This window comes from Hyaena hyaena, unplaced genomic scaffold, assembly GCF_003009895.1.
Source record: "Hyaena hyaena isolate Hyena2069 unplaced genomic scaffold, ASM300989v1 scaffold_8, whole genome shotgun sequence".
Lineage (NCBI taxonomy): Eukaryota > Metazoa > Chordata > Mammalia > Carnivora > Hyaenidae > Hyaena > Hyaena hyaena.
The window spans coordinates 3,494,743-3,506,381 of record NW_024080640.1 but is presented as its reverse complement, the minus strand read 5'-3'; the positions used below and the strand labels follow the sequence as shown (position 1 = coordinate 3,506,381).

The window sequence follows — 11,639 nt, the reverse complement described above, 5'->3', positions numbered from 1 at the left end:
AAACCCCAGATTCCCATTCCTGCGGGAACAACCCTGTCTCATGTCTTTTACCTATTGTAGAAGTAGCCCAGATGTTCGCTTAAGATGGCCTTAGGAGGGGAGCGTGCCGTGTCATGTATGTGCTTGCACATTAGCTCCTTGTTTCCCCCTCAAAACACCCTCCACCAACTCCTGATCTCCCCCCCACCGCGGGCTCCGCGTTGCCGCTCACGCGCAGGCGCCAGCCTGCCCCTCCCCCACGCCCCTCTTCCCGCGCACAGGCAGCAGCCGGCGGGGCTTAGCCGAGAGCACAAAAGGCCTCAGCAGCCGGCGTCCCGCCGTTGCCCCTGGCAACCATTGAGCGGCGTCTCGCTTCCCCCTTGACCCCGCAAGGAGAGAGTAAACAGAGCGTCCATTGGCTAGCCGGGGCAGGGAGGCCAATCGGAGTCGAGGTTGTAAGGAGGCGGCCGAAAGAGGTTGTGGGGGTAGGAAGTTAGGGTTAGAGGCTACCGGCGAGGCTAGAATCCCAGCGTGGTCGGTTGGAGCAGATATGTCTGTCCGGAGGCACATTGGGAATCCTGAGGTGAGGGCCAGGTCTCGATCGGAGAGCCGGAGGGGGCGGGAGCACCGGAAAGGCTCCACGTGGGCAGGGAAGAGCGGCTAGCGACTTCCGCCGGCCGGAAGGCGGGAAGCGGCGGCGTGAGGAGGGGTCTGGAGAGCGGAGGGAGGCGGGGCGGGCCTGGGGGATTCCGAGCCAAGTCGGTGACCGGGTGGTGAGAGACCACCCTCCCGTCCGTTCGTAGTACCTTGCCATTTGACACCCAGAGGAGAGAAGTGCACGAAGACAACAGTCCCTTCCCTCAAAGGGCTTACAGTCTAGGTGTGGCAGTTCTACGGTATAACGAACATACAAGTGAACTCTGAACCCTAAAGGAGCAAAATCAAAAGGAGCCATCATTTCTGATTCTGGGGCTACAGGAAGACCAGGAACAAGTTGATCAAGCCATTTGTAAAGGAAGCAAAATATGACGTTAGTTTACCTTCTTCCCGATAGGACCTTTTATTTTCTTGTCTGTTTCACCCCGAGTGCCAGGATGCACTTGTGCTCATTGAAGTCAACAAATGTTTATTGGACTCCTACATTGCAGTAGGTGCCAGAAGTACGGAGAATAAGACAAGGCATTTGTCCTTTAATAAGTTCAGTCTAGAATTTGAGTACAGTGTGGGTTGGGAACAAGTAAATAGAGCACAGAGGAAAGACTGGACTCACTTAAGGAAGTGAGAGAAGGTCCTGGAAATGGCCTGAAATGGCAAGGTGATGAGCTACATGAGGAAGCGTCTCAAATAGAGAACTGCATAAGCAGAGATAAGGAGGTATGAAACGGGGGAGTGGACAGTTCCCTCTAGGGAAGCAGGAGTAAATTCTGGAAGGGTCCTCTGTCCTTGCTAAAGCACTTGGCCTTTATACTGAACAGGAGTTGCAACTTCATTTCATGGTGGATGTCTATGGGCTATGTTGAGAAAGTTGTAAGGTTAAGTTTAGACTCCGCAGGAGAATGCCGGGATCAAATATAATCCTACCGTGGAGGTGAGGGAGGTAGGTGGGGAGAGTGGCAGTTTGCCACATATTTATCTTGCTTGCTAGTCTGAATTCGAGAAGCTTTTTAAAAAAAAATTTTTTTAGGGGTGCCTGGGTGGCCCAGTCGGTTAAGCGTCTGACTTCGGCTCAGGTCATGATTTCAGAGTTCGTGGGTTCCAGCTGGGCGTTGCGCTCTCTGCTGACAGCTCAGAGCCTGGAGCCTGTTTCAGATTCTGTGTCTCCCTCTCTCCCTGACCCTCCCCTGCTCACGCTGTCTCTCTCTTTCTCTCTCTCAGAAATAAATAAAACATTAAAAAGTTAAAAAAAAATTTTTTTGTAATGTCTACTCATTTCTGAGAGAGGGAGAGAGAGCACAAGTGGGGGAGGAGCAGAGAGAGAGAGGGAGACACAGAATCTGAAGCAGGCTTCAGGCTCTGAGCTGTCAGCACAGAGCCAGACGCAGGGCTTTGAACTCATGAACCATGAGATCGTGACCTGAGCTGAAGTCAGAAGCTTAACTGACTGAGCCACCCAGCACCCCTAAATTTGAGAAACTTTTGAGAAGTTGTAAGTAACTGAATGATGTGGTCAGATTTGCATTTTTAGGCAGATGGCTATAGCTGCTTTGTGGAGAAAGGATTTGAGGCAGGCAGGACTGGAGAGACACAGATTGGTTAGGTGGTATTTGTGATACAGACTTAAGGTCATCGAACTAGGGACAGAAATGAGAATTATTTAGAGAATTAAGTCATTAAGTCTTCATGATTAGCTTTGGTAGATGAGAGTGGACTGGATGACTTGGTTTCCTAGCTTGGGCTACTCATCAGTGCTGATGCCATTAATGAGATCAGAGGGAGAGAAGCAGGGATGCCCGGTGCGGTCATACATTTGTGTGCTAGCAGATGTTCAACTTCCTTGTTTTAGTGGAGCACGATTTCCAGTAGTTTCTTGAAAAAAAGTGCATGAGGAACAAATATTTTTTATTTAGTCTAAAATGTTAGGCATGTCTGAAAATGTTGTTATTCTACCTTCACATTTATTTGCCTGCAAGATTTGTTGAGTATAGAATTCTTGGTTGGAGACCATCAGCGTTTTGAAAACATTGCATTGTGGTCTTCTAACCTGTTTCGGATTCTGTGTCTCCCCCTCTCTCTGACGCTCCCCTGCTCATGCTGTCTGTCCGTCTGTCTCAGAAATAAATAGAATATTTAAAATAAATAAATAAATACATAAATCTGTAAAACCTTTTTATTTTGAGATAACTATAGATTCATAGGAAGTTGCAAAAACAGTACAGTCCCATGTATTTTTACCCAGTTTCTCCCACTGATTATATTTTATGTAAGTATAGTATCAAAGCCATAAAATTGACATTTATATAATATGTGTATAGTTCTAAGCTAGGCTATTTTTTCACTTGTATAGATTTAATATAATCAAGATTTGCATGGGTTTATATTTGTAATTAAAATACAGAACTATTCTATCACCGCAAGTATCTCCCTCATACTATCCCTTCCTAGTCCCATCCACTCTCTTCCCCCTCATCATCCTACCTGCTGGCAATCACTAATGTGTTCTCCATTTCTGTAATTTTGTTATTTGAAAATGTTACATAAATGGAATCATACGACATGTGACCTTTTGAGATTGGCTTTTTTCACTCGGAGTAATGTCCTTAAGACACATCCAAGTTGTTGCTTATAGCAATAGTTTGTTCCTTTTTATTGCTGATTAGTATTCTGGGGCATGGATATGTAACAGTTTGTTAAACCATTCAATTATTGTAGGATATTTTGGTTGTTTTCATTTTGAGGCTATTATAAATAAAGATACGAACTTTTGGGTATAGCTGTTTGTATGGATGTTAATTTTCATTTCTCTGCGATACAGGCCTGAGAGTGTAGTTGCTGGGTTGCATGTGAGCATATATTTAGTTTTTTATTATTTAAAAAAAATTTTTTTAATGTTTTATTTATTTCTGAGAGAGAGAGAGGCAGCATGAGCAGGGGAGGGTCAGAGAGAGAGGGAGACAACAGAATCCGAAACGGGCTCCAGGCTCTGAGCTAACTGTCAGCACAGAGCCCGACACGGGGCTCGAACCCATGAACCGTGAGATCATGACCTGAGCCAAAGTTGGACACTTAACTGACTGAGCCACCCAAGCACCCCATATTTAGTTTTTTAGAAACTATTTTCCAGAGTGACTGTACCATTTTACATCCTCGTCACTAGTGTATGACAGATTCAGTTTTTGCACATTCTTGGCAATATCTCGTATTGTCAATATTTTTTATTTTAGTTGTTTTAATAGTTGCACTATGACATCTCATAATGGTCTCAATTTGCATTTCCCCAATGGATACTGAGGTTGAACATCGTATATTTTTTCAAGTGCTTATTTCCTATTTATATATCTTCAACAAAATATCTTTTTGTCTTTTGCCTAATTTCTAATTGGATTTTTTTACTGTTTTTTTGTTTGTGTGTGTTTTAGTTAACTGTGTAAATGTTGACTATTGCCAAAGCAGTGATCATTCAGTTACATTTTCTTTCTTACCACTTTTTGTTTTTCCTGGAGTTTCTATCTGCCTTTATTTTATTATGTACTATTTATAAAGTTTTGGAAATATGTAGGCAATTTTTCTTACATCACTATTTATAATTTTTTCTGGTCATCTTTTCCAAAACTTTCGCTCTGCATTTATGTTTGTGTGTGTGTGTATACACACTTGTATGTATATATAGAGAGAATTTTATATATTCTCTTGCTTTTTGCACTTAACAATAAGTCTTGGGTCTCTTTCTATGTCAGACAAATATAGCTCAACTGTATTTTCTTTTAACTCTTACATAAGTACTCGGTATGGTTGTAGAGCAAAAGTTTTTTGTGTGTGTGTGGTTTTTTTTTTTTTTTACTGGCTAAATTTTAATTTTTTTAATAACAGCATTATATATAACAGAGATATAATTCACCTATTTAAAGTATACAATTCAGTGTTTTTAATATATTTACAGAGTTGTGCAATCATCACTGATCAGAACATTTTCATTTCACCAAAAAGAAATCCTGTAACCTTTAGCTATCTCTCTCCAATTTTCCCATTGTCTTCCCCATCCAGTCTTGACAATCAATAGTCTGCTCTGTGTAGATTTGCCTATTGTCTACATTTCATATAAACGGAGTCATGCAAAATGTGGTCTTTTGTGACTGGTTTCTTTCACTTAGCATAATGTTTTAATGGTTCATCTATGTTATATCATTTATTAGTACTTCATTCCTTTTTATTACAGGATAATAGTCCTTTGCATAGACATACTTCTTTTATTTGTTCTTTTTGATAGACATTTGGGTTGTTTTTACTTTGGAGCTATTATGAATGATGTTACTATGAATATTCATGTACAAGTTTTTGTGTGGTTGTATGTTTTCATTTCTCTAAGGATAGTTTTTTGAACTGTTTTTTTCCCTGCATAGTGTATTTCCTCCCTATAACAATTTTTCTTCTTGTTTTGTTGGACATGTTTATATTAATCAACTCAGGCCACCATAACAAAATGTCACAGACTGGGTTGCTTAAAGATCAGAAATTTATTTCTGGCAGTTTTGGAGTACTGGGAAAGTCAGGATCAAGGTGCTGTCCAGTTTAGTTTCTGGTGAGAGGTCTCTCCTGCCTTGTAAGATGACTGCCTTCTCACTATGTGTTCACTAGATTCCTTTCTGTGTGCCCTTGTGCAGAGGGAAGAGAGCTCTTTGGTATAGTTGTTTATAAGGACACTAATCCTATTACACTTGTGCCCCACCCTTATGACCTCATTTAACCTTAAGTACCTCCTAAAGGCCCTGTATCCAAATACTGTTACATTGGGGATTAGCGCTTCAATATAACCGCAAAACATAAATTTATAATTTAGGATTAAAAGAAGCCTGAGAACATCGCTATGAATTTTGGGGGGACACAAGTCACTTCATAGCAATGTTCTCAGGCTTCTTTTAATCCTAAATTATTAATTTATGTTTTTGAGAAGGAAACTTAAACAGGTGATTTGAATATGTATTTTTGAGAGGGACTTGCTGATGGTGAGCCTAACTACTGGAGGATCTCACTGGGCCATGATTTGGGGGACTATCCTCCCAAATTTGTAGGTTCAGCTCTTTCCTCTTAGGCTGGGTTATTTTGCTCAGAGAATTCTTCCACTCTCCTGGGAGTAAAGGCCTAACGGAATTCCTGGAGGAATTAGAGCTAGGAGCAAAATTTCAACATTAGTATGCATCATTCACTTAATGCCCCTATTTTCAGTAATATCTCTGCCTTTCTCTGTCTGGATACCTTCCAGTCCAGAAAATCTATAGCGATTTTCAGGGAATAAATCTATAGCGATCTGCCATGGTGAGGGAAGGGAGGTCACTCAGCACACAGGGGATAGGGATTTGGAGATTCAGTTGTTTTTCAATCAGCCTTCAAACAATCTTCCTTATTTCAGCCACTCCTTTTACTCCCCACTTCTGGAGGTGCCTGGAGCTGTCGCTTCCTAAGCCTTTTAAGGATTGTTCTTGGCCTTCCCTTTGACTTTCTTGAATCAGTCAAGTCAACTCTTTCTATGTTGATCTGCTTTCTAGACTTCAAAAATCTATTGCTGTCACTTCTCCCACTCTCTGGTTTTTTGAGATTTATGTCCTTAAAATAGAAGACAAAATTGAGGTTTTGGAAGGAAGTGAAATTAAATGCATGTGTTCAATATGCTATCTTCACCCAGTAGATCACGATCTGTAATTATTTTATTTGTAATTTGTAATCTGTAATTATTTACTTGTTTATTTCTGGCATACTTACAAGAACATAAACTTGTATGCATTGTCTCACTGCCTGGCATGCAATAAACATTTGTTGAATGAGTACATGAATATACGGCTGAGCTGGGAGGAGAAGTCAGGCCACAGTTCCCTATTCGGATATCAGAAGCATATAAATGGAATTAAACCTAAGTGTTTGGCCCACAGAGAAGCTATAGATTGAGAAGATGGAACCTTAGGGAACATAGTGTTTAAGTGGCTGACAGAAATGATCTGTGTGTCATTGGAGAATCAGGGAGAGAGATATCACTGAAACCAAGGGAGTGGAAACTGAAGACGGTAGGGCTGTATAACAGTGTCAAATGGTACAGAAAGGTTAAGTGAGTTAAAGAACGAAAAGGAGCCATTATATTTAGCAATTAGGAGATCTCTGATGTTGGCCAGCTGCCACGGGAGCCATAGTAGAATAGTGGGGACAGTAGCCATGTTGCAATGCGATGGATTGAGGAGGAGTAAAGTGCAGATACCCACTGTAGGTCCCCCTAAACACACACCAGAGGCTTAGCTAGAAAGGAAGGGGTGAGAGGAGGGTGTTCCAATTACATATTGGAATATGTTCCAACTGTAGCTTGAGTCCTCATTAATCACCCCGTGTCTCATGGCTTAAAATAATAGTCATTTTATTATGATCTCTTAAGGTCCTGGAGGTTGACCAGTGTCAGCTAGGGACTTCTGGGATCTCATGTGGTTTTGCAGGCAGACAGAAGCTGGGGCTAGCGCTATCCTGAAGGCTTCTTCAAAGCCATTGACACAGTCTGTTGGCTAGGCCCTGAGTGGGGGCTGTCAGCCATACTAACTACACATGGCCTTTTTCGTGTGGCTTGGCCTTTCTCACAACATGGTCGCTGACTTCCAAGAACAAATGTTCCAAGAGAACTAGGTGGACGCAGTATCGTCTTGTATGATGTAGCCTCAGAAGTCCTAAGGCAGCACGTCCATCATATTCACCAACCCATCCAGATTCGGGGGGGGGCTGGGGATGGAGATTTTGGCCCCACCCCACCATGGGAGGAGTCTCAACATCACAGTGTGAGATGGGAAATTCTGTTGCAAACATCTTGAAAAATACAGTCAGCCATAGGTAGTAGCTGCTAGCAGAGTAGGGGCTGCTGCATGTGCATACAGGGTCAAGGTTAGTGTTTGAGATCAGAAGAATTGGGCCAGATCAAAACTCTCATTAAAAAAAAGTTCTTTAAAAGACCTATGTTAAATGTAAGATTGCCTTAAATGCGGCTCTTTTCAAGATTGAATTCATTTCCTTCCTTTGATGGAAGAAGATAAATAGGAGATAAATAGGGAAATTCTGAACAAAATGTATAATGGTATTTTTAAAAATCTTTTAAATGTAAATCTTATTATATATCTTGCCATTGAAATACAATCTACCTTATGAGTTCCATTTTGAGAGAGGTAGCAAGTCAGGAAAGTTCATTCATGTTTGAATGATTTGAGATTCAGACAATGCCACTCATTTTTTAGTGATTTTCCTTGAGAAAAATTCCACTGTTGACTTCTCATACTTCTCCCTTCCTCTCCAACATCCATGGATTCATAAAGCCCAGTCTTACTTTGCATGTTAGTAATCTGCCAGAATACTCTTGCAATTACATGGCTCACAGCTCAGTATTTTTGGTACCTTCCTTTGTCTTCAAGGCTTACTCTAGACCATCAGTCTACAATCAGGGTTCTCTACCTGGAGCCTACCTATCCATGTCCCACCATACAGCACAGGATTTCATATACCTGTGGTTCTTAACCCCTTTTAGATCATAAGCCTCTTTGAAGAGTTGGTGAAAACAAGGACCTCTTCCCCATAAAAAGGCACATACACAAAATTTTACGTAGTTTCACAGGACTCATGGACTATCAAAAATCCAATAGTCGATCCAATTTTCAGAACCCCTGGAATGAGTGTGGAAGGGTGGAGACTCTAGAGCCAGATTACCCACTTTCGATCCAGGTGGGTAACCTGTGTGTTAATCAGGTGTCTGAGCCCTCTCCATCCATTAGGCAGTCCTGACTGCGGCAAGGCCTCACAGCAGGTGCAGAGATCTAGGAGGTAGAGCTATGTCCCAAGGGCCAGAAGTGAGGTGTATGGTTAGTCCAAAGAGCCATGACAGTCTGGGCAGGGATGAGATGTCCATCCTACTGGGGCCTTCAGAGAAGTCTCCTTGGAAGATACGTTTGTGCTGGGTTTTGAAAGTGGGGCGGAAGTGAAGTAGCCGGGAAGGCATGGCCACACAGGGAGGACATTATCTTTGGACCTTTTTAGGGATGTAAGCCCTTGAAGAGCCTTGGACATTTTTGATGACTTCCCAAGAGCCCCTGATCATATCACAAACATGAACTTTCTTAGCTTCCTCCCTCCTCCCGAGGAACTTCATCCTGATCACCTCTCTGATATCTTTATCTTAAATCCATACATAACCAGTATCCAGAGCTGAGCCTTCTGTCTGGGCTCTGGGCCTTATACTCTCCCATTCATTTCCATACCTTCCTGCTTCATTTCCAACTTCTGTTATCTAGCCTCTAAACATCCTCAAATCTCTCCTTTCTTCCAAAACAAAACAAATCAACAACAAAAACTTATTCCTTAGCAACTCTCAAGGGGAGAAAAAAGGCCATCTGGCTATTATCCTCTGCTTTCTCCGTCCCCGTCTCATACAACCTCTGCTGTTTTTGCTTATGCTTCTGTCAGTTTACTGTAACCTCCTCCACCAGGGCCGTCAACAAGGTTCTGGTTTGTTCAATCCAAATTTACTTTGTTATTCTCTTACTTGACCTTCATTCTAGCTCGCTTGTTCATGTTTGACCTCTTGTTCTCAGACTTGACAGCATTGATCACTGTTGACCACTCCTTTCTTCCTGAAACTCTTCTTTAATTTTCATGACCCCCTTTCTTCTGGCCTCCTGAGAGACCAGAAGAACATGGTGCTTTTCTCTATCCGACCTTAAGGGCTAAGGTTTTTCCTCTCAAACAGTCTCTGATGGTGATTTTGTCCATTCCTATGGCTTCCCCTGCAGCCTTTATGCTGACAATCCCCGAACCTTATTTCTGCAGCCCCAGATCTGATCTCCAGAACCCAAATAGCCAGCTCACCGTTTCCATTTTGGATAACCCACAGATACCACACGCTCAACATGCCTCAACGTGAAAAACATCCTGTTTTCCAGTGTATGCTTCCTCCTCAGTTCCCTTTTTTGGGGAATGGTAACACTGTCCTTCCCCTGTTATATATGGCAGTTTTCGATCTTACTGATTTTACATCTTGAAGCCATCTCCTCTTCCTCATCTCTACGGCCACTGTCTTAGCATCATGGATCTTTTTAGCACAACTACCTCTTACTTGATCTTTGTGCCTCCATCCTTGACTATGATTCTGTTAGTTCTCCAGAATGCTGCCAGAATGAACTTTCTAAAATGGCAATATAATACCATCACTTCTTCTTACTTTCTTCAGTAACTCTCCAATCGTCTACACCAGGGTTTCTCAACTTTAGCACTATAGACATTTTGGGCCAGCTAATTCTTTGCCGTGGGGGACTGTCATTGTAGGATATTTCGCAGCTTCCCTGGCTTCCACTCACTGGATACCAGTAGCATCCCCACCCTAGCCTCACCCACCTAAAAGGTGTTCAGAGATTGACAGTCGTTCCCGGGAGCAGGGGGAGCAAAATTGCCCATTTAAGGATAATCATCTGCAGGGGGGAAAATCCAGGTCCCTTAGCATGGGACAAGCACAAGACCCTTTATGAATTGCCCCGCCCTGCTTCTTCAGCCTCATCTGACCTCATATTGCCCCTATGCTCCAGGTCTACCAGTTACCAGAAACCCTGCAGCTTCCACCTACTGCTCCTTTAGCTTGACCAATTTTCTTGGCCCTCGGATTTCAGCCTGGAAGTCATGGCTCAGGACACAGTTCTTGACTCTTTTAGTCAGGATTTCGTGGCCCGCTCTCTTACATGCTTCCTCTCCTTGTTCACCATGCAGCGTGGAATCTGTTGGTTCACTTGTCTTTCTTCTCAGGATCGCTGAGAGCTAGAGGGCTCTGTGTCCACCGCACAGTGGCTCATGCCTAGTGGACACCCAGTAAATGTCTACAGAAGAGCTGGTGCTCAATAAGTCTTTGTCAAATGAATGAATAGTCCTTCTTGAAAGAGCTTCTTTTCTCAGCTCTTTCTCTTTCCACCATTCCATCCTGTTTATGTAATTGGAAAAAAAAAAAAAAAGCCACTTGGTCACTAGGTCAAGAAACAGTCCACCCCCAAAAGCAAGAATTTTAAGGAAAAAAGTATGGCAGTTCCATAAAATCTGCAGTGGTCTGTTTAGAGTGAAGCACAAAGTTTTACGTTGTGGTTGGCACTCAAAAGCCAGGAACGAGAAGTTGGACCAAATTGGGAAAATGGAAAAGAGACACTACATTTTTCTACTGCAGCATATGGATTTCTCATTAGTCTATGTAAGGGAAAACCGGGGGCGGGAGGGGCCCAGCGACTGCAGCTGTCTACACTCTCCCCCACCCCCCATCATTCTGCTGCCACCACACCTGGTCCCCAGAGACACCCTCACTTCTTAGCTATGTTGGCTTAGGTATGGACAAATCCCTTTGGTTCAGCAGAGACTAGCCTGGAGTTTTTCAAAAGACGCTTTGCTAGGAAACTAGTGGAAAACAAAACAAAACAAAAGTAAAAACAGGAAATAGCATATAGAAATTATAAAAATACAGAGTACAAAAAAGAAAAAAGAAATTCCCTTAGCCTGAGATAACTGAATTCTACTATTAGCTTTTCTTGACTCAGTTTACCAGGCACATGTTTTCCCTGTTTTATGGTTTGCTTTCTTGGTGTTTTACTTTGCAGTGATATTGTCTTCTGGGGGATCTTATCCTAAAGTTCCCCTTTTTAGTCTTTAAATATTCCCTTTCTCTCACTTAAGAATCTTCTCCATCTTCATCTTTAGAAAGGTGTTGGAATTGGTATTATAGGCAGTTTCTCTAAAAGACTGCAGGTTACCAGGGCACCTGGGTGGCTCAGTCATTAAGCTTCCGACTTCGACTTAGGTCACAATCTCACGGTTCGTGAGCTCAAGCCCCGCGTTGAGCTCTGTGCTGACGGCTCAGAGCCCGGAGCCTGTTTTGTATTCTGTGTCTCCCTCTCTCTCTCTGTCCCTCCCCCACTCATGCTCTGTCTCTCTGTCTCTCTCTCTCTCTCTCTCTCTCTCTCTCT

The 11,639-nt window shown here is 42.7% G+C and overlaps 1 protein-coding gene across 2 annotated transcripts in view; it reads left to right on the top strand.

Moving 5' to 3' along the window:
* Positions 1-433: 433 nt before the first annotated feature.
* The window catches only part of CEP41 (centrosomal protein 41), a 45,402-nt gene continuing 34,196 nt past the window's right edge, over positions 434-11,639 (top strand). The window contains exon 1 of one of the 2 annotated variants that reach the window (XM_039243728.1): positions 434-562. In XM_039243728.1, the coding sequence (XP_039099659.1) occupies positions 530-562 (33 nt within the window). In that variant the 5' untranslated portion in view covers positions 434-529. The remainder of the gene's footprint in view (positions 563-11,639) is intronic. The other variant, XM_039243737.1, reaches the window with a different exon arrangement.